Here is a 22,678-nt window from a genome sequence, read left to right on the forward strand (position 1 = left end):
AAAGAACTTCAGAGCAGTGCAGAGAGACAAGCGGCTAGATGTGTCTGAGTCCTGGCAGCCGCGGAGAGGTGTGTGTGTGTATATGTATATGTATTTTTTTTTTTTTACCCATTTTAGGGATGATTTTTAGGGAAGGGCTTATATTTAAAGCCTTTTCCCAAAAATCACTGCAGGGGTTGCCAGCAGCCCATTGCTTTCAATAGGGCCACTGGCAGTGGCGGCCCCATTAAAAGCAGAGGGAGAACATTGCGATCCTCCGTCACAGCTGTGGCAGGGAATTCTTTACTTACGAGGAGTCCCCTTGTCACTGAACACTGACAGTGCTGTGGCAGTGTTCAGTAACAAGTGGACTCCTCGCGGGGAATATTGATGCACAGCACAAACCTATGGTGCACACATGTCCTTTGTTTTGCAGGTGTGCGCGTTTGCATGCCTGTAAAACACGAACATGTACACACATCATAAAGAACCAAGGGTTCTAATAGACGTGCAGTTTTGTGCGCGCTCGTGTGAACGGGGCCTCAGAGACGGAGCTTTTTTGTTTGTTTCTATTTTCGTTTTTTCCTCACCCCTTTTGAAAAAATCGTAACGCCTTCATTTATCAATCGTTGTAGCTGTATGAGGGCGTTTGCTTTTTATGGGACGAGTTGTATTTTTCAGTGGTGCTATTTAATGTACTGAAAAACGTTAAAAAAATTGAAGTAGAGAGAAATGGAAAAAAAATGAAATTCCGCCATCTTTCTGTGCGTCTCCATGGGAAGTCAGATTCATAGAACTCAGCTCAGCTAAAGTCATATGTACGTCACCCGCCTAGATTTTAGGTTGTCCACGGCGGCACCGGAGGCTGAGAGTAGGAAACTGCCGCCTTGTAGGTTGACCCTGTTTCTAGTCCTAGTATTGCAGTTTTGTTCTCCAGTCTGTACAAGAAGTCTGCGATCGTTTCACTTATCAAAGCGTGACTTAAACCGATGCGATTAGGTTCCGTTTCCTTTCTGGACGTTCACAGGATCCTGTTTTAATGATTTTTCTTACAGGAAGAAAGGAGAAGACTGAAAAATGCAATAATTATCCAATCCTATATAAGAGGCTACAAGGACAGAAAACAGCAAGTAGGTATCTTCCTGTCCAGTTTGGGTACGTTCTTATGGCGGATTTGCCATGGAAACCGCTTGTAAAGTCACGGCAGAAATCGGCTACATTTTTTTTACCGTCATTAGACAAAATCCACATGCAGAATTAGCGACGCGTTTCGGAGGACATGTTGCTTCTTCACATGAATCCACGCAGAAATGCATTGGAATTCTGCATACAGATTTTGCTCATTGGCAGCGCTAAATCCACACTGATCCGCAGCGGATTTCTGCCACGGTCTTACAGGTGGATTCCGCAACAGAATCCGCTGTGTAAATATACCCTCTTAGACATCGTTTAAGGCCTCATGTCCACGGAGCATTCCGCTCCGGATTCCGCAGCAATAACCCTCTATAGCAATACTATGGAAAAATGATTTTTCATGCACATGAGCGGAAACCATTTGTGGTTTCTGCTTGTGGATTAAAACAATTTGCAGCATGCTGCGGTTTCTGCACAAATGGCTTCCATTGAAGTCAATGGAAGCCGTCTGATCCGCGGCCTGTCCTCAATTAACATTGCGGACGGGCCGCAGATACCGCTGAAAAAGCAGGAGCTTGAGAAAAAAATGGTACTGTGCATGTGCGACAGCTGGCACTTCCGCACACATCAGGGTAGGCGGGCACGGGTGGATTCCGTGCGGGATTCCCCGTGCATGCCCGTGGACACGAGGCCTAACTCACTTGTGGTCTCAGAAATAGTATTTCGGGCTACTTTTATACAGGACTGTTATTGCTCATATGCTTTCACACAGGAGCAAGTGTCATTTAATGAATGGAGGCGGACCGCACCCGAGATCTCTGCTAGCCGCCCGCCTCCATTTACTGTGAACAGGCAGTCATTGAAAGATGAGTGACTGCCTGTTCATACTGAGCGAGAACAAAGCAACTCGTCACCTTAGGATAGGTCATCAATAGAGATGAGCGAGTATACTCGCTAAGGCACATTACTCGAGCGAGTAGTGAATAGCCGAGTATCTCCCCGCTCGTCCCTAAAGATTCGGGGGGTGGGGAGAGCGGGGAGGAACGGAGGAGAGATCTCTCCCTCTTTCCCCTGCTCCCCGCCGCAACTCACCTGTCACCGGCGCCGGTCCCCGAATCTTTAGAGACGAGCGGGGAAATACTCGGCTAAGGCACTACTCGCTCGAGTAATGTGCCTTAGCAAGTATACTCGCTCATCTCTAGTCATCAATAGTAAAGTTCTGGACAACACCTCTTAAAAAGGGATTGTCCAGGGGTAGAAAAACATGGCTGCTCTCTTCCAAACACAACATCACCCCTTACGTGCTGGTAAGAAAAAAAATAATGAAATGCAATTCTGACATTTAGTTACGTCATTCAGCTATACATGGTGTTCAAAATACGTAGCAGTGTGAGCGTCTAGTAACGCGCGGAGTGCTGGAGGGCTCACGTTCTCCATCACTCCCCCCACAGCCTCGTCTCTACATAGCCATCCTCTGTTGACTGCAGGGCAGCCAATAGAAATGGCTTTCTGCCTCGTCAGGTTGGGCAGGAGCGACGTAACAGCTGTGTACTGCAGGCACTGATGAGACGTCGAATGCAGGATGATGATGATGCTGATGATGTAATGATTCTTTCTTTCTTCTTAGTACTCCATCCAAAGAAGCGAGTTTGATTTTTGCGCTAACTCGGCTACTTCCAGCGTACCTGCAGCAGACGGAAGGAACCTGACGCTTCTTGTGCGGAAACTGCTCTTTTTTTATAGACAGAATGAAGATTCGAAGCGTTTGGTAAGGCTATTGTATAAATCCTACTAAAGTCTCGTTGACATAAGTGCCATTTTTATGTTGGCAGCACATCTGGCTGCCGTGTACTGACTGCGGATACTTTTTTTGTAGTTTTCTGATATGGCTCATTACAGGAAATCTGTCATTGGTTTTCCGCCCGTATATATGATTCCTATCTATAGAAGGGAGGGGTGAAATGAAGACCATTTTATCCTTGGGTGGGGAATACTTTTTTGCACTATGGTGGTGCCAGTCGCCTCCTTGGTGGCAGCTGTCTTTAATTCAGCCCAAGAAACTTCAGTGGAAAGGGGGTCATGTGACGCACGACTGATGGGGATTGGCTACTCGGCTCGGACCACCAGTTCTTGGTTAGTCCTGGATGCCACTAGTTGCCCTGAACTTCTGGTTAGTTTCCTGACACTTTGTGCACCTACTGGCTGTCTTCTTGGGTGTTCTTGATTTGAAAGCCTCGGCCACCTCATGTGAACTCCTGTTACCGACCATCAGAATGATCTCAGTTCTGTCCTGGATTGTTAGCGGCATCTTCTGCTACCTGATGAGACTTGTGATTATAGTGTTTTCCATACCATATAATTCAATAGAACAACTTAATTAATACTCAGCGTTACATCATCCATAACTCAAAAATGGTTGCAGTATTGGAAAGAATAGCTGCACCTACCTATTTTTGATGACCGTCTACCCTTAAATTTTGTATCCCATGACCCCTTTGCTCTTGATGTTTCTTGGACTGAATTCAAGATGGCTGCCACTACAATGGGGTGTCCGTGTGCTGGCCGATGTGAGTTCTGCTCGAGAGTCTCTGGTGCAATTTTTTTAAATCGGTAGTTTACACTCGTTGCGTTGCCACTCCATTTTAGTGGGGCTGACGGACATAGCCAAGCCTAAGCGCTCTGCCATCTCTGGCGGTCCCATTGAAGGGGATTGGAGTGGCACAGGCTTAACTGTCGTTTCATTCATTCTCCTCACTGCGTGGGGTCTAGTGAGTCTGCATTGAGGAGGAGAGGGGTACACAGGATCCCTATTCTCAGAATCAGTGGGGGTCTCACCGCGGAGACCCCCGCTGATTAGACTTTTGTCACCTTTCCTATGGATAGAGGAGTTGATTTTGGGAATAACCACTTTTAATTTAGCTTTTAACACTTTTGGTTACTTGGCACGAGAATCACTTGTACAGTTGAAGTATGGTCCTACATTTTTACAAGATTGCGTTCTGTCTCCGCGGATGACTCCCATGTAATATCGGCTTTATCAGAGTAGGTTATCATTTGGACACCAGGTAGTTGATGGTTTTTCTTTCTTATTCCTTACAGATATGGATATGCCAGAACTTGATAAAACATAATTCCCAGTTTGTAAAACAGCTCACCGGCCCGGACAAACTTACATGTCTGTACCAAATCAAGAGGCTCTTGGGGTTATGTTGTAGGTAAGGAAATCACAGTTGATATATTGTTTATGTCCTACTTAAAGGGAACCTGTTGTGTCCTATGAGCCCCATAAATTAAAGTCATGGGCTTGTAGTACAGGAGGCACCGAGTCCAGGGAAGCACTTCGCTTACCTTCCTGCCTCCCTGTTCCTTAGCTTGCAGAGCAAGTGCTTAGTTCATTGGGCGGACTCATCTTCATTGCACGCACTGTCCATAATGAGAAGACTATGCCCGTACATAGAGAAGGAGTCCGCTCAATGGACTAAGCACTCTCTTTGAAAGCAAACAGCATGGGAATGGGGGCGCAGGTGAGTATTAAAGGGGTTGTCCAGTTGCAAACCGTTAATGGCCTATCCTGCAGAAATCAGCTCCGTGCATGAGGGCACTAACCCCAAGAACAGATGACTGGTGGAGGTCCTGGGTGACAGTACCCTGCCAATCTACTACTGATGACCAATCTTGAGGATAAGCTAATAATGGTTTGGAACTGGACTGCTCCTTTACGGGCATGCCTCTGCACTTAGCTGCCCCCTGTCCTATGAATTTATAACTTTTTAGTTTATGGTGCCCCCAGGACCGGACAGGTTCCCTTTACAGTGTACCCACACTTTCAGGTGACTTGTCAGAATAAGCCGCTGTGTGTATGTGAGGAATAGCACAATTTCTGCCCAATATATAACTTGCCTACAGAAAAAAAAACTGATGATAAATACCATTCTGAGTCAACCTTGAGCTGGTTGGAGAAGAATGCTGCTATGATGTCGCTGCATATGGAGTAAACAGTAGTTTTTGCTCCTTAACTCTTCTGTAGCACACCCACAAATAATACCATCATGGAGGAGAGTGTAAAGCAGTACTCGGCAGCCTTGATGTGATTTCAGTAGCTTTGATACAGTAAATCACTTACTGTTGGCTGCTGCAGCATCTCTGAGTCTTTCTGCTTCTTCTCCTCCCAGCAGTTCTGCTCTCCTTAGACGTCAAATGTCTGTATGAGTTACCACTCTCCCCCCAATTTTCGTAATTCATCTCTGTATGTTTGTTACTAGAGATGGACTACAGTATACATGACAACAGCCAGTGGACAACAAATTAGAAGGAAGGGAGACTCCTAGTGCCTAGGACTTTAGAGTAATTTTTCTGCACAAAAACATCATTTTAGGTAAAGTGAATTGCACTTTTACTAGTTATCACATTGGCTATCAAATAAGCATATGTTTGTTCAATGTGAAGTGAAGTGCATTCTGTTGTCTCATGGTGACCATAGAAGTCTATGGAGAAAAGAGGTGCAATTAGCTGCTGGAGGAAATCGGGAGCAGAGAGACTCGCACAGATGCTGCTGCAGCTAACAATAAATGTTTACTGTCTTGCAGCTACTGAAATCACATCCACAATGCTCAGTGCTGCTGTATAATGTGCTCTATGATGCTGTTAGTTATGAGGCTGTGCTAGAGAGAGAAGAGATTCTGCTCTTTTATGTGTGCAGTGTATGGAGACATGATGGCAGCAGTCTATACCCACCAGCTCAGAGATAGGAGAGCAGGGTCTCCTCTACTCTATGTGTGCACTGTATGGAGACATCATAGCAGCAGTCTACACCCACCAGCTCAGAGATAAAGAAGAGATCCTGCTCTCCTATGTGTACAGTGTATGGAGACATCATAGCAGCAGTCTACACCCACCAGCTCAGAGATAGAGAAGAGATCCTGTTCCCATATATATACAGTGTATGGAGACAACATAGCAGCAGTCTACACCCACCAGCTCGGGGAAGACTAACAATTCTATATGTAGCCTGCAGAGGAGAAAACTGGTAACAAATGCAGCACACATGTTGTATAAAGGCCAGATATAGTGTTATTCTACATGTACGGAAATGGAAGTTTATTCTGTGAAGTCAGGTACGCTTTAAACTCCCACTAGAAGCACAGGTAATTAACATGACTGGCGACCCATTAATGCTGGATATTGTTAATTTCTTACACTTTCTGCATCTGTCTATTATCTTGTCAGTATAGCATATTCCCTCTTATAGCCGTTAGATGAAGCGGTACGGAGTAGTCATGTCCAGTTATAAGCAGAAAGCATATATAGATGCCTACACATCCTGTACTTCTCCTATAGGTTCACTTTAATTATCTGTGCCATGTAGGTTGTTACTGCATTGCCATGATGACGGCCTCAACGTTGCACTGCCCATGAGAATGGTTGAAGTATTTTCCTCAGAAAACACCTACTTAGCTGTCCTGCAGGACGCCGTGACTGTGGCCTCACTAGTCGAACAGATTTTGCACTACATGATTCAGAAAGGTTTGTAAATTGCGCAAGCGGTTTCTGTTCTCTGGTTTACTCAGCTGGTTGTGCCCGAGGCTCTGTTCACCGTAGTGCCACGATTACATTAGATGATGGATCCGTTTTGATACATGTAGTGTTCGTCAAGTGGATCGTAATTTGGAGCCCTGCGTTTAAAGGGATTGCTCAGCTCTCAAGATTGATCAGTTATCCTCAGGATAGATCATTAATAGTTGATCATTGAAGGGCTGCCACCTGGGACCCTGCCAATCAGCTGTTTGTGGGTCTGCTGTGTCAGTTGTTGGAGCCAAGCGAATAAGGCTTTGTGCACTTTGCAGTACAAGGCATTGCACGCACAGCTGTCATTCACTTCAATGGGAACTGTACCTGCAGTACCAAGCATGGCCACTGCAGTCTGTATGGAGCTATGTACTATCGACAAAGCATCCCAGTGAATAGTTGATTGGTGTGGTTCCACGGTTGCAGGCATCCACCGATCGGCTACTCATCACCTCTCCTAAGGACAAGTCATTTAAAGCTGAACAACCCCTGTAATTCCAATACGTTGCAGTATAGAATCTTTTATTTTGGAGAGCAAACTTGTAATATCTCACGGTTTAATCTCATAGATTCATTGCCGTAAGAAGTCATAATTTTTACAATTTGTTAATGGAAATCTTGTGTTTTGCTCATCAGGATACTACAGGTCACTTTACTTGTTAATTAACAACAAACTTCCATCCAGCATTGACTACAGCGACGTCTCCAGAGTCCCCATCGCTAAGGTTCTGTTAGAGAATGTTATGAAACCATTGCACTTTACGTACGGCTCCTGCTCTGATTGTGCAAGGTAAGGAATTGTTTGGTCCCTCATCTATTGTTTTTGTGCATTGTGTGAAACCTTGCTGTCTTTGCTGTCATCCTGTATAAACGTTTTTGTTTAATGCATGTAATTTTTTTTTTTAATTTTCAATGTCGCAATCCTGAAATCTTGCAGTTCTCACACTGACCACTAAACCTAATAATAGTCTGACACTTCCTTTGCTATAAAGAAACCTTCTCAGCCGTCATCTCATTATCGCCACAAGCAGGGTTACACTGAAGGGTGACACCTAGATATAGATAGATAACACAGGATTCACTCCTTCACAATAGGGAATATCACAGCTCACCTCCTCCCCTTCCCTGCACAGGTCATAAAGCATGCTCACAACACAGTCCCATAGACATTAATGGGTTCTCTCCTGTGCATTGTGTCTATAGCTCGTGAGGAAAATAGAATGTTTCACTCTCAGGTAGCGCCGAACCAGTTCACCTCAGCTGGTTGATCTGAAGCTCCTTGACCTGATGATCGGCATTCTTGAAATCCAGCATAATCTTATAATAAAAAATCTTGAGTCTTTATTTCGTTCCACGTTAAAACATGGCATGTCAGAACAGCAACATACCCATAACCGCATGTATTCGTGTACGCCAATGGAAGAAACGGCTTATGCAGGTCAGTCCTTAAAGGGGTTTTCTGGTACTAAACTATTGTCGACCTATCTTCCATAGGTCTACAGTAGTTGATTGGTGGGGTCCACTCATTAGGATCCCTGCCGATCAGCTGTCTGAAGTGACAGCGACACTCGTGTGAGCACCACTGTCACTTCAGTCTATACTAGGCACGGCGCCGTACATTGTTTAGTGGCTGTGCCTAGTATTGCAGTTCATTCCCATTCACTTGAATGGGACTAAGCTGCTCTCAGGCCATGTAACCGACAAACGTGATGTCACATATCTGAGAAGACCACTAATTGGTGGGGATCCCTAATGGTGAAACGCCACAAATTAACTGCTGATGACAAATCCAGAAGATAGATCATCAGAAAACCACTTTTATCATAGCTTTTGGAAGCTGTGCCTGCAATACCAACCCAGGCCACTGCTGTATGTACGGCGCTGTGTTTTTCCTCAACACGTTGGCTCCGTATTGCCTGGCGATCAGCTTATCAGGCAGCGGATTCCATCCAATCGAATATTGATAAGCTTTAATAGTTGAGTTCTGGACCCCCCCCTTAAGATTTGACCTTGAACATTAGTGTTTGTTTTCCAAGTTTTCGGCGTTGTGATTTATCCTCTTCTTTTGCGAAGACTTATAATGTAATTCTGGCCACTCTACTGCGTATTTGCATTTTCTTGAGTTTAAACCTTCTTTAATCTAAGCTTGAAAGTTATAAATGATGAGTAATCCTCGTGTTTTACATCGCCTGAAGCGCCGCACAATTTATACTGATTACTTTGGGGTAGGAGATTAAGAGACATACGTTCTGTGTATGTAAGGCCGCGCGCTGGCAGCTTTCTGGCAACGAGGATCTCATCAAAAGAATTATTAGCCTTAATTTAATTTGCAGTTTTGCCAGCGCCGTCCCTGCGCACGGTCCGTGCAGCTATGATATATCTTGGGACAAAATTCTGGATTTTGATCAGCGAATCATTACGAGACGGCCCCAAATAAATGATATTTGGGGGTCATCCTCTGCAACCAAAGCTCATGTTGCTTTCTATATAAGAAAAGTCTCGGGAACACTTAAGTATCGCGATATAACCCCCAAGCCGCTTAGACGTCAGGGACATCAATCTGTCCAGTTAGGAAGCAGAAGCGATTGGGAATCAATGTCACCGGCTTTGGTGCAAATGAAAGTGACATCAGGAGCTCCGGAGGGGATCAGCAGGACATCCCAGAAAGGACTGGAGACAATCCCTCGGTCCTTCCTCTTCCTGACTGATTCTTCTTTAGTTTTGCATCTTGCTGGTGTCCTTGTCACTATGAGGCGCTTCCTGCACCCTAATTGGGTTGTACAGGTAACCCTGCTTGAAGGGCATCAACCTAGCATCGGAACAAGAGGAGCACTGCCAGAGTCCTACAAAATTACCTCCAATGGCTAATGTCAGACTCCATGAGGGTGGCTTGAAGGCCCAACATCCTCTAGCGGGAGCTGTGCTCACAGCCCAGCATCATGCAGCTCGATTGGGGTTCGCCAGAGGACACCAGAATTGGCAGGTCCGCCATTGGTGCCACGTTCTCTCCACCGATGATGGCAGGTTCACACTGAGCACATGTGACAGACCTGGAAGAGTCGGGAGACTATGGAGATCATTAAGCTCCCATGTGTGTGTTTTTTTTTTTTTTTTTATTGTTCCCTTAATGTTTTTGAGCAGTGTATATCCAGTAAAGAGGGTTTCTGGGATTTAGATACTGACCACCATTTTTTTTTTGGACTAAAAAACGCCACAGACTATAAGATGCACCCAGGTTTAGGCAACCGGAAACGCGATAAACATATTCCATCCTAACTAAAACTTCCCTGGTGGGCTGGAGAAGTGGAGGATTTAGTTTCAAGTGGACTTGGATAGCTTCAGTGGCCCCAATAGTAATCGTGTTTCTTCTCAGTGGCCCTATAGTAATCGCACCTCTTTTCAGTGGCCCCCTTTTAGGTGGTTCTATAGTAATTGTGCTCCCTGTCAGTAGGCCCAGGTAGTATTAGTAGCCCATTGTGGTCCCAGTAATAGTGGCCCCCAGTAGTAATGGAGGCCCCCTGTGGTCCCAGTAGAGATAGAGTTCCCAGTGGTAATACTGTCCCCTGTACCTCCGGCCAGGCAGAAACTTCACCAGGAAGTACTTTATCTCACTCCTAAGCTCCAACCCCTGACCTCTTCCCCCAGCATCTGCGTTACTACACGTCTTGTACATAGCACAGAGGCGGGGGGGGGGGGGGGGGGGAGTGTTAGAGGTCGTAGTCTGATAATCAGCAGCGGTTGGACTGGATCTATGGAGTGAGGTTAGGGTACTGTACTTGCTAATGATCAATTGAAGCACAAAAGTGCTGTGCCTGATCACTATGGAAGCGGGCAGAGCGGTCTGGTGCTGCCAGATCCTCATGACATCGAAGTAAAAGATGCACACGCTTTTTATCAAGACAAAATCTTGTTAAAAAGTGTATGTTTTAGACCCAAAAATACAGTATCTCTCCTCAGGATGGGTCATCCATATCAGATCAGTGCGAGTCGGCTGCTCTTGACCACCGCCGATCATCTTTATGAAGAGACTATGGCCTCGTCACTGTATATGAGGCACAGCCCCATACATTGTATAGTGGCGATTCCTGATATAGCAGCTCAGTCCTATCCATGTGAATGGGGACTAATTTCATGTGACGAATGTGACATCCTTGACCTGAGAGGAGGCTGTGGTGCTAAGCCAAGTGTCACAACCTCTAGACTGCTGATCGGTGTGAGTTTTGGAAGGCAGACCCCCACCAATCTGATAGGTCATTAGTATTTTAGACCCTTTAAATGCATCCTCATTGGGCCGTTCTTATATATTCTGCAAAGTGATGGGGAAGGTTTATCCAAACTAATGCAAGGAAAAATTGGAGTTGTCCATAGCAACCTCTCAGGTAGATGTTAAATTTTTTGCAGAAGAGCTGGTTGCTATGGGAAATGCTGAGATACTGATAATATGTTGTGTGTCCTTGTATTTGTCATAAAGGTTATGTACGACCGGTTCTCTACTTCCTCCCTAAATCCAGTGTATTTTTTTTCCCTATGTCTAGGCAACAGGTTTTCTCGGCTTTTACCAGAGAGTTTCTGGCTGCGCCTTACACCGATCAGATCTTTCACTTCATCATTCCCGCACTGGCGGACGCACACACCGCCTTCCCATACGAACTATTTCTGAATGCATTACTAGGCGAACAGGTTCATTGCCCCCTGAGATGTGACCAGACCCCTTGGCTTTTCTATTTCGTGCTTACAGTTGGGGAAACATATCTGAGTACGTACATTTAATATTCAGTGTCCTTCATTTATTGTAAATGTGTTTGGGGTATTTTATCGCGCTTAAAGGGGATGTCCGACTGATTGGTTAAAAGAAACTCAGAATGGTGTAAAATAACAAAATAATAGTCTTCCTCTCTTTACCAACACCTTGCTCCGCTTCCTCTGATGCATCCTAGGTTCCTCGCCAGTTTCTGCTTCTTGTTCTGTCTCGACATGTGACCACCACAGCCAATCACTGGCAACCATTAGTAATATTTTAAATCCTGCCGGTGATTGGTTGCAGCTGTCACATGTCCATGTCCAGAGAGCCCAAGAAGTAGAGACCTGGGAAGCATCAGAATGGGATAAGTAAGACTTACTTTTTTTCTTTTTCTTTTTTTGTTTTGCACCTTAAGCTGGACAACCCCTTTTAAAGACAGCCTGGCACGTCTTCGAGTCAGCAGGGGTGGCTGCATAGCTTTGCAACCACAGCCCCACTTACTTTATTGTAGCAGTTTTTTTTTTTGTCTACTCCGCCCATACTTCTTTCCCTTAAATTTTTCTCTCAGCCAATCTGTCAAGTGGGCGGTCTCTACCACTCACTGTCAATCAAATCTGGCATCATTTATTGACATTGAGCAGCGGAGACCACCCGCTTAACAGAGAAATGACCAGTTCTCCATGTGTAGCAGCAATGTTACTAGGATCCATATGAATGCAGCATCGGTAGTCCTCATTATAATGCAAAATAAAAAGTCAAAAGAATCATTCTGCAATCCATTATTTATTTATTTTTTTCTTGCCTCCAATAATTCTGAAACACAATAATAAAGCAACTTTACGATGGGTCTTTTTTAAGAACTTCCTGTTGTGTTGTTTCTACAGCTCCTCTGCAGGCTTTGTGTCTCCATGGTAACAGACAACAAACTGTGTAGTCTGATCCTGCAGTTATAGCCACTTCTGCCTAACCTACCACATGTATGTTGGCACAAAGGTGAGGATAGATAGAAGGAATTGAAAGCAGGATTACATTACTTAAAGTAAGTTTGCTGTCGTTACCACGGAAACGCATAGCTTGTAGAAGAGCTGTAGAAACAAAACCGTAGGACATTTTTAATAAAGACCTATTGTAAAGTTGCATTAGTGTTCATTTTAGAATTATCGGGGCAAAAGGAAAAAGTAGATTTCAAACTGATTCCTTTAATTTTTCATTTAGCAGTTTAATGCCTAATTCCCATGGGCGGATTTCCGCCGTGTATCACGCAGCGGAAATCCGCGGCGTTGCCCCACAGCTATTAGTTTCTATTGAACCTAATAGTGCAATGCTCACGGTGCGGAATTCCACCGTGGAATTCCGCCCCGTGAAATAACCCGTAATTACCCACGGCATGTTCTATTTGCCGCCGGCGTACGTGCAGACTGTTTCCATTGCAGTCAATGGAAGCCGTCCGTCACGCTGCCTTCCGCTGTAGCACAGCGGAAGATGGTGTGAACATGCTTTCCCGCCCACCAATGCCTGCGTCACGTGACGCTGCGGGCGCGTCTTGTGACGTACTGCGCATGCGTGCAGGCACAGGATGCGGGACGTCGGGCAGCGGATCTGGAGGGGAGGGGGGGGGGGGGCGCCGTAACTGACTCCGCCGCGGAATTCCGCTTGCGGAGCTCTGCACGGCTGTGGGCACTAGGCCTAATGAGGACTGCCGATGCTGCGTTCATGTTTCAGTTCTTACCCATCATATTGATCCCAGTATCATTGCTGCTAACTATGTAGAATTTGGTCATTGTTCATGGGGTTAATCTGTGGGTTTAACGACCCCCTTCAAACTGAGATGATGATCTAATAGAAATGTAATTTGCGGGTATGACTAGTTAATTTATTATTTAGGGTTGAAGCAAATTATTTTTTGGATTAGAATTGGATTAAAGGGGTTTCCAGCTCCAAAGGATCGAGGATCTTTGCTCAGAATAGGTTTTCAGTAGTTGACAAATAGGGGTTCGCTGCCCAAGACCCCTGCTGGTCAGCTGTTAACTTTATCACTGTGTCAGTGTACGGAGCCAGAAGTGCACAGCTCCATTCACACTGCAGTGACCCAGCATGGTATTGCAGGTGCAGCTCCCTCCCTCTGAAGTGAATGTAAGTCGTGCCTGCGATACCATCCCCAGCCACAATTGTATGTATGGAGCCGTGTGCATCCATGCCATCTCCGTACACTGAGAGAGCACCCGGCAATGGTCCCCCACTGATCACCTATATAGGTCATCAATCATTTATAGCTGGACAACCCGTTTAAATTAATTGATTGCAGATAAAGCTCCTCATTTTCATATGTTCTTATTATGCTTCATCCGTCACATTTCTCTTATTTCAGGCACTCTGTCGGAGGAGGGGATGCTTGTATACTTGAGGGTGCTGCAGGCCTTTCTTTCGCAGTTACCAGTCTCCACCCTTACAAATCATCAGGAGCTTGCCAGTGACTCTGAAGATGATGATGAAGATATCAGTAAAATGGTCACCACAGTTGTAAGTGATCTGACCCTATTCACACTGTAGGGAAGGTCATGTGAGGCCGTGTTCATAGCGAATTACTCCTAACGAGAGTTGGACTAGAGGCACATAATGTTTCGGGCCGGCATTACTAAAGAGGAGACTAAAGCTGAAAACTTCAGTCTCCGTTTTAGCAGGTCTCTGTTCAGTTCTAGGGGTCCAATAAATATTTGTTATAGGATAACCCCAAAACTTTGCAATCCTTGATTAAAATCCATAGAAATCCATTACTGGTTGTTATGGTGGTGTTTTACAAAAAATGCCCTTTTTTCTGAAAGAGCTCTTTACGGACAAAGCGGCAATGCTTTCATAGTAACATAGTTTCTAAGGCTGAATGAAGACATTGTCCATCTAGTCCAGCCTGTTTATCCTCCTGTGTTGATCCAGAGGAAGGCAAAAAAACTCCAAGGGCAGAAGCCAATTAGCCCTTTTGGGGGAAAAATTGCTTCCCGACTCCCTAATGGCGATTAGACTGTTCCCTGGATCAACTTCTGATAGTTCCTACCTGTCTGTATACCCGGATTAACAATTAACCTAAGATTTATATCATCTCAGACTCTTGGATTTTTTTTTTAAAGGACTTGTCCAGGGGATGAATAAAATGTCAGCTGTTCGTGTATCCGGCAAGAAACCTGTCCTAGGAGGGGTGACTGCACCTCTATAGATGAGATGAAAAGTGGGGGAGTGGCTGGGGTGGGAGGCGGAGCTCCATGCTCCTAGTAAGCTGAGTGGTAAGCGTATTGGAAACTAACAGTTTGGCCCCAGCCTGGTCCCTTCTCACTCCAGTAGAGCGAGTAGCGCCTTAGCCGAGTATCTCCCCGCTCGTCTCTAAAGATTCGGGGGGCGGGGAGCAGCAGGGGAGAGCGGGGAGGAACGGAGGGGGGATCTCTCTCTCCCTCTCCCCACCGCGACTCACCTGTCACCCGTGCTGGTCCCCAAATCTTTAGAGACGAGCGGGGAGATACTCGGCTAAGGCACTACTCGCTCAAGTAATGTGCCTTAGCGAGTATACTCGCTCATCTCTACACTCCAGTCTTAGAAATGCATTCATCTATCCTAATACTCATGTCTCGCAGGCTGCTAATTTGGATAGCAGCTATTTTGTTGAGGTTTTTTTCCCCCTTGGATCAACATTGGGCGGGGGAGGGGGGGGGGGGTGAAATGTTTTTTTTCCATCCTAACCTACTATGTAAGTATGTTCACTTACAGTCCGTTCAGTTTCAGCGGTCGTAATAATCAAATGACCGCCTGTTTACTGTGAATGGAGGCGGGCAGACCGGAACGATCTCCGTCCTACTCCTCTTCCATTCACTGAAGGTTATCAAAATCTGCTGTGTTAAAAGCACAAGAGTGATAATACTTGAGATGACTGTCGGGCCCTTAAAGGGGTTCTACCTGAATCGCAAGTTATCCCCTGTCCACATGTTGTTCCCTCGATCTTCCGGATAGAGGGGATAACTTGCAATTGTAGTACAACCCCTTTAGCCCCTTCCCCTTTTAGTCAGTTTTGGCCCCATTTTTCAAATCCGACGTGTCCCTTTAAGTGGCCATCACATTGGAATGCCTTTTACTTATGATTCACTTATGTGATTCTAAGATTGTACTTTGTTAGGGGTACATTTTTAGTCGATACGTTTTGCGTTTACTGCTGAGTCTGCTGGTAATCGGCTGCATGCATGTACGGCGTGATGCTGGGACTACTGGCCCGCTGCGCTGTACATGAACGGCTCATATTGGGAAGGGGATAAGTGCCCAACTTATGCAAAAGGACCCTAATAATCTGGCACTTCTAGAGGAAACTTCTCAGCTGTCATCTCATTATCACAGGCAGCATTACAGTGAGAGGTAAGGCCAGTATGTAGGTAACACAGGATCCACCGTTCACAGTAGGTGATGGTCACAGCTCACCTCCTCCCCCTCCCTGCACAGGTCACAGAGCATGCCCACAACACTCTTTCATAGAAGTAAATTGGTAAATTCCTACTCATCGTGTCTATGACCCAAAGGGGTTAATAATGTTAAAATGGTTCTCGCTATGGGGAAATGTTTCATTGTCTTTAATTACTAACAAAAAAAAATCTCTGCGTTACATTCCCTTCTAAACATAACCGACTCAGCGGACCATTGATCACAGTAACTCTTTCAGGTGACGTCTCCGCAGCCTCCGACCGGTCCGGGGGTCCCATTAGATGCCTTTCTCCGCAGCCTCCGACCGGTCCGGGGGTCCCATTAGATGCCTTTCTCCGCAGCCTCTGACCGGTCCGGGGGTCCCATTAGATGCCTTTCTCCGCAGCCTCCGACCGGTCCGGGGGTCCCATTAGATGCCTTTCTCCGCAGCCTCCGACCGGTCCGGGGGTCCCATTAGATGCCTTTCTCCGCAGCCTCCGACCGGTCCGGGGGTCCCATTAGATGCCTTTCTCCGCAGCCTCCGACCGGTCCGGGGGTCCCATTAGATGCCTTTCTCCGCAGCCTCCGACCGGTCCGGGGGTCCCATTAGATGCCTTTCTCCGCAGCCTCCGACCGGTCCGGGGGTCCCATTAGATGCCTTTCTCTGCAGCCTCCGACCGGTCCGGGGGTCCCATTAGATGCCTTTCTCCGCAGCCTCCTACCGGTCCGGGGGTCCCATTAGATGCCTTTCTCAGGGGGATATGAGCTGCTGTATGTTTTTGTGTTGCTGATTTACTAATAAAATAGGACATATGTGCAAAGCTTACTTTCTCTACTCCTTTACTCTTGTAGGGCGATGGCAAGATGTCCGTGCAGTACATCACAGAGGAGTGCCTAAAGAAGCTGGACACTAAGCAGCAAACGAACACCCTGCTCAACATGGTCTGGAGAGATTCTGCCAGCGAGGAGGTCTTCACTCTTATGGCTTCCATCTGCCACACGCTGATGGTGCAGCACCGCATGATGGTGCCCAAAGTCAGGCAAGTACCGAGACGATGCAAAGGGCATGCTTCTTATCTGATGTGTATGGTTCTTATAGGCAGATGGAAACTGCTTTACTGGGGAGATGTGTTATGGCATTTTATGTCACAATTGCTTTCATTCAGTCCTGTTGGGGAGTTTTGGTATTTCTAATATTAAATCATTTTTTCAGGGCTAAGATATTGATAATCAGTCCCCAGAATAGGTCGTCGATATTAAATTGGTGGAATTCCACCACTCAGGTTCCCCATGAGTGAGCACTGCGGCCACTTCACTGCACCAGGCACAGTGCCTTATATTGTATACCAGCTGTGCCAGGTCTAGCAGTCACATAGGAGTGCAGTGGCGCAGCCATAGGTTGCAATTTCAACCCCTATCTCCTAAGCCTGGGAGCCCAAACGCCCACCGCACTACAATAAGAGCTATCGTTGCCTCAGACCTTAATAATGGCCCCCTTTGTGGTCTCTTGTGTGCCTTCACACCCTAAGGCCTCATGTCCACGGGGAAAATAAGAATTAAAATCCGCAGCAGATTTTAACTCTTCTCCTGCCCACGGATCCGCACCCCATAGGGATGCATTGACCACCCGTGGGGTAGATAAATACCCGCGGATGGTCAATAAAAGGGATTTTTTTTTTAAATGGAGCATGAAAAAATCTGGACCATGCTCCATTTTCGTGCGGGTCTCCCGCGGGGACGGCTCCCGCGGGCTTCTATTGAAGCCTATGGAAGCCGTCCGGATCCGCGGGAGACCTAAAATAGGAATTTAAAAGAATTTACCCATCCGGAGCGGACCGGGAAGGTCTTCTCTTCCTCACAGCCGCATCTTTCTTGCTTCGGCTCGGTGGATGTTCCCGGCGCATGCGTGCGGCACGTCGGCAACGTGACGGCGACGTGCTGCCGGCGTGACGAGTTCATCCGCCGGCCGAAAAAGAAGATCCGGCCGTGAGAAAGAGAAGACTTTCCCCGCCCGCTACGGATGGGTAAATTCTTTTAAATTCCTATTTTCAGCGCTCATGTCCGCGGGGCAGGAGGGACCCGCTGTGGATTCTCCATGGAGAATCTGGAGCGGGCCTGATTTTCCCCGTGGACATGAGGCCTTAGGCCATTGTACATGAAAAGTTTGGATTCCACATGCAGGAGCCTGCGGCGGAGCCCGCAACGGTATTTGCTGCGGAACCGCAGTGTGGATGCTGACTGCAGATTCCGCAATGCAAATCCGTTCGTGTGCAGGCAGCCTAACAGTGTCCCAACCACTATAAAGGTGTAAGGACACAGAAGGGGCCAGAATTGGAGAACACAGAGGGGGGTCAGTATTAGAATCGGCACATTGCAGTACACTAATTGGGGCATTTAAAGGGTTAACAGCCACAATCAGTGTGAGGGGCTGATTGTGGTTGTTGCAGGTCAGCTGTCAAAGACAGCCGGCATCCGCCGTGTATGGAGCGGGGTCTGCTTCCGATCGCACTCCAATGATGCAGACTTTGATGTGGATTCTCAGCTGCAAAAAATCTGCCCCAACCATGCAATGTGTGAACATACCATTAGGAGACCCAGTGATGCAGCGAAATGTTTTGGCAGACCACGGCCAGCAGCCACGAAGAGCAGTAGGGACGGGGGTTCCTTTTTGCACCCGGGCCTATGAGCCTTCAGCTACGCCCCTATTCAAGTGAATGGGATTGACCTGAACTTCTTTCGGGCTATATGACCAATGAACGGGAGGTCACATGTCTGAGGAAAGGTTGCAACACCTATTTGAGTGCTGTGGCCTCTTTAATCAACTGATTGGTGAGTGGTGGGCACCCCTCAGATCTGGTATTTAGCACTTATACTGAGGATAACCCATCGATATCTTAGTCCCAGGAAAGCCCTTCAGGGTGCGTTGACCAAGTGGTGGATTTTTGTACGGAAACACATTGTAGACCTCGTTTATCATACCTGTCGGACTGCGATACGGGCCTCGTTGGCCATAGCCACCATTCAGAGCTCAGCTTTCATTACTTAAACTGCTGTGATAAAATGAAAGTTGGGCTCTGATTGGTTGCTATGGGCAACAAGGACAGTCTCACTATTAGACCGTTCTGATGAATGAAGCCTATTCTATTTTCTGGGCTAGGACCAGCATCGGATTATCAGGCTTTCTGCATTGCTGGATGCCAGATTTAAGCAATCTCCCTGAATGTCAGAAGTTGGAGGAAGCTAAAGTTTGTCCATTCGTCTAGGTTTTTTCCTGTTACTGGATTGGATGCCACTTTTTTTGGTTCTTTGTGACTATCAGACTGCTCTCTCATTGTGCTTTTGACTTCCAGCGCTGATTCCGTCTCCGGCTTTCAACTTTCTATGCAGAGAACTGCATAGGAATAATAACCCGGACATCCCCATAGTGTTTAGTATGTGAGACGGGGACCTCATCGGTCTCCTTTTCAGATGGTTTCCATCCCTGCCAGTCTTTTTAGCTGTACAGAAGGGCAGAGAGAACCCCATATTGACGTCCTAGTTTCCGTCCCTATTCAGTTTTCTGGACAGAAGGTGGGAATCTGAGATGGGAACGGCGCAGGAATTAAAGTGTCCTCTACAGCACCACCTATTGGAAGGCAGCATTCCTGCAAGTCAATGTTTGACCTTTTTAGACAAGCGTACATTTCCCAGTGGCAAAAGAAGACCCGGCCGCCAAAGAATACGATGGCTGATACTGTCAGAGCGGATACTGGCATGGGTATCGCACAACTGAAAGAAGCAGTGCAAAACGGAAAGACATGGAGGAGCTCGCCTTTAGGGATGCCAAGGGTCGGGAACGACTAAACTGCTAACGACAACAACATTTCCCAGTCATTGTTATAAGGCTTATCTAAAAGGTGACTTGCAGTAATGCTGCATCCAATAGGTGGTGCTGTAGAGGTATTTGTCCATCTTCCCTATTTGCATATTTCCCGGTGCAGCATGGGTGGTATTATGAGTCTCCTCACTCGGCTTCTAGGTGTCTCCTCAAGGAGAAACGATACCCTTCTAGATCTACGTTGATGAAACAATGACCGTATTCGATAAGTGGCTGAGGAGCTGCAGCACAAGCTTTGTAGATCTGATATTCTTACACGGAAGGCCGAGATGAAGAAGCCTGATTGTTGGTACTTCATCAGATACACTCGAGTGATTGCAAGTGTTGGTCAGGGTGTATGGAGGCCATAAAACCTTTTAGTAAGGCAGTGATGTGAGTTCATGTCCCCCTGTAGTGCCGCTGCTTTTTTCTCATCCCTGGCTGCCTCGGCCCGCTGCTGTTTATTGCTGTCAGGAAAGCTGCCATCCACAGGATCGGGGCCATTGGCTTCTCTGATTGTCGCTGGGTATGTGATCAGTTTTAGGATCCTCAGTCCTTATACATTGCATTATGGCTCCATATACACTGATCTCCATATCGTCCCATTGTATATTGTGCAGAAGCAATCATCTGGCTTTTAGGTTTTTCTATTATTTTAGGCTGCCTGTCCACGGGTGAGGGTTCGCAGACGATTAATTAATGGCGGTTCACGCTCTGCATAAGCGTTGCTATGGAAATCGCAGTGCCTGCGTCCACGAGCGGAGAATCATAGCGATTCTCCGCTCGCAGTATTTAAATCGCGGCATGCTGCGATTGCCGTGATTCTCCGCGGTGAGCTTATTAACTATTAGCTTCATGGAGGAAACCTGTCAGCCCCCCCCCCCCCCCTCATCGCCCGCAGCAGAATATCGCTAGCGATATTCTGCCTCGGCCGTGGACAGGGGGCCTTACAAATGGCAATTTTAGGTCTGTGCGGATATGGCATAAGGGCATTTTTGCGTGTCGCCTATAAACTGCATCTTCCACTGAGGATTTGCATACAGAAAATCCACTGCATGTGTCGGGTGCATGCGGTGTGTTTTTTTTTTTTTTGTTTTGTTTTTCTAAATCTCCTGCTTTCTCGCAGATCCGCGGCACATCCGCAGTGTCAGCCCTGAGGGCGGACCGCGGACCGGACAGCTTCCATTGACTTCATGCTTGGAGCATGCTGCATTTTTTTTTTTCCCCGCAGCGTTTTATCCACCGTTTTCAGTATTTCAGCCTCCAGTGTTGGTTGGACAGGCAAATGGTCTACCAGGAAATAAAGGCACCCGTATGATTTGTTCCCACGGGCGCATTTGTACCGCGTACTACACGCACAGTGATAAGAACCCGTTGATTTTAATGGGTTCGTTTACACAGGTTTTTTTTTCACGTGATATTCGATCGTGTGAAAGAATGTGCCGCATGTCCCATATTGGTGTGTATTACATGCCACAATGGCCCATTGACGTGAATGGGGCGGCACAAATACTCAGGAAACGTGTATTGCGTATGTACGCAACTGAAATAAGCCTACGCCCATGTAGACTGGCCTTCGGGGTTTGTTCACACGTAGTGAAATTGGCGTGGATTTTCCACAGCGTGAAATCTGCTTCAAAAGCCGCGCCAATGAAAAGACTGAAATTCACTGCAGATCCAAGTCCAAAACTACGTCAAAATCTGTACCAAAACCCGTTACTTGTGATCATATCCCGAGGGGTGTATGTGCGTTTAATGCATATCTGCTTCTTTATGTCCATGTTACATCCATGTTCCCTGAGTTTTTCACGTGTGCCGAAAAACCTGCAAAACTGCAAGTCGGCCCATGTGATGCCAGTTTTATCACAACCCTCGTAATACCGGGTGCCCAATAAACCCGCAGTGAACACGGATGTTAATATGTACTCTCTGCATTTTTTTTAAAGGAACAATAGACTTTAAGGCCCACTGTCCACGGGCGGATTTGATTTGTGGAACCTGCGTGGGAGATCCGCAAATCAAGCCGCCCATAGGCATGTATTAACATCCGCAAAACAGTTAAAAGCATGCGGATGTAATCTTTTTTTTTTTTTCCAGCGTGCGGATCGCATACGCGGGAAGGAATCGCAGCATGCTCCATTTTTCTGCGGATCCCGCACGGGCGGCTTCCATTGAAGTCAATGCAAGGCATCCGATTCATGGCACAGCCACGGCTGTCACTGTGGACGTGCCGCGGATCCACGGGAAAGCAGGAGATTTAAAAAAAATAAATAAATTGCACTGCACATGCGCCCGGCACGTCAGACGCCGCGTCCGCCGCGCGGAAGAACGAAGATCCGGCCGGCACGATAATCGTTCCATGTAGAAGAGCCTTAGGGAGGATAATTGCCTCTTAAACAAAATGATATCATGTAGGGTCCTGGATGGTTTAGTCAAGGCAGAGGGAGGACCGCAGGTAGCCGGCGATTTCTTAATTCCGTCTGCACGGCGGGGACAATGTCACGTTTTTTTCTTTCTCCTGCAGTGAATTTAGTGGCGGTTACTGCTGGAGCGGCGTCCAAATGAACAGTAACGCAGATCATTAGATTTAATTAAAAGTCATCATATTGATAAAATCTTTGAATCCTTCAAACCGCCGCGATTTCAGGGCCAGATATATTGTCATTGATTATTATGCGTATAAACCCCGTACAGTAATAATCCGGAGAGTAACACACAGCCGCCGGCGTGTCTTTAAGACGTACAGATAAAAAAAACTATAAAAATAGCCAATCCTAAGGAGAGTCCTTGAAGGAGTTGTGTTAATGCTGCCTCCCTGTACTCGGAGCCAATCATTGCATCTCTTGTGTAGAACACGCTGTACTATAACGAGGACGACGTCATTACTCACCTTCTGATACATTTGTAATCCACAATCAAGAGTAAATACTAGAGGTCGGAGGAATATAAAGGAAGCCTTCGGGATATGTTCA

General features: G+C 46.6%; 1 protein-coding gene across 2 annotated transcripts in view; it reads left to right on the forward strand.

The window, feature by feature from the left end:
• Positions 1-22,678, forward strand: part of UBE3C (ubiquitin protein ligase E3C) — a 99,868-nt gene that overhangs the window by 9,656 nt on the left and 67,534 nt on the right. For both annotated transcript variants that reach the window (XM_066585356.1, XM_066585358.1), the window contains exons 4-11: positions 1,035-1,109; positions 2,741-2,881; positions 4,213-4,328; positions 6,479-6,636; positions 7,315-7,468; positions 11,214-11,434; positions 13,788-13,939; positions 16,703-16,890. In XM_066585356.1, coding sequence (XP_066441453.1) covers positions 1,035-1,109; positions 2,741-2,881; positions 4,213-4,328; positions 6,479-6,636; positions 7,315-7,468; positions 11,214-11,434; positions 13,788-13,939; positions 16,703-16,890 — 1,205 coding nt within the window. The remainder of the gene's footprint in view (positions 1-1,034; positions 1,110-2,740; positions 2,882-4,212; positions 4,329-6,478; positions 6,637-7,314; positions 7,469-11,213; positions 11,435-13,787; positions 13,940-16,702; positions 16,891-22,678) is intronic.

This window comes from Eleutherodactylus coqui, chromosome 12, assembly GCF_035609145.1.
Source record: "Eleutherodactylus coqui strain aEleCoq1 chromosome 12, aEleCoq1.hap1, whole genome shotgun sequence".
Lineage (NCBI taxonomy): Eukaryota > Metazoa > Chordata > Amphibia > Anura > Eleutherodactylidae > Eleutherodactylus > Eleutherodactylus coqui.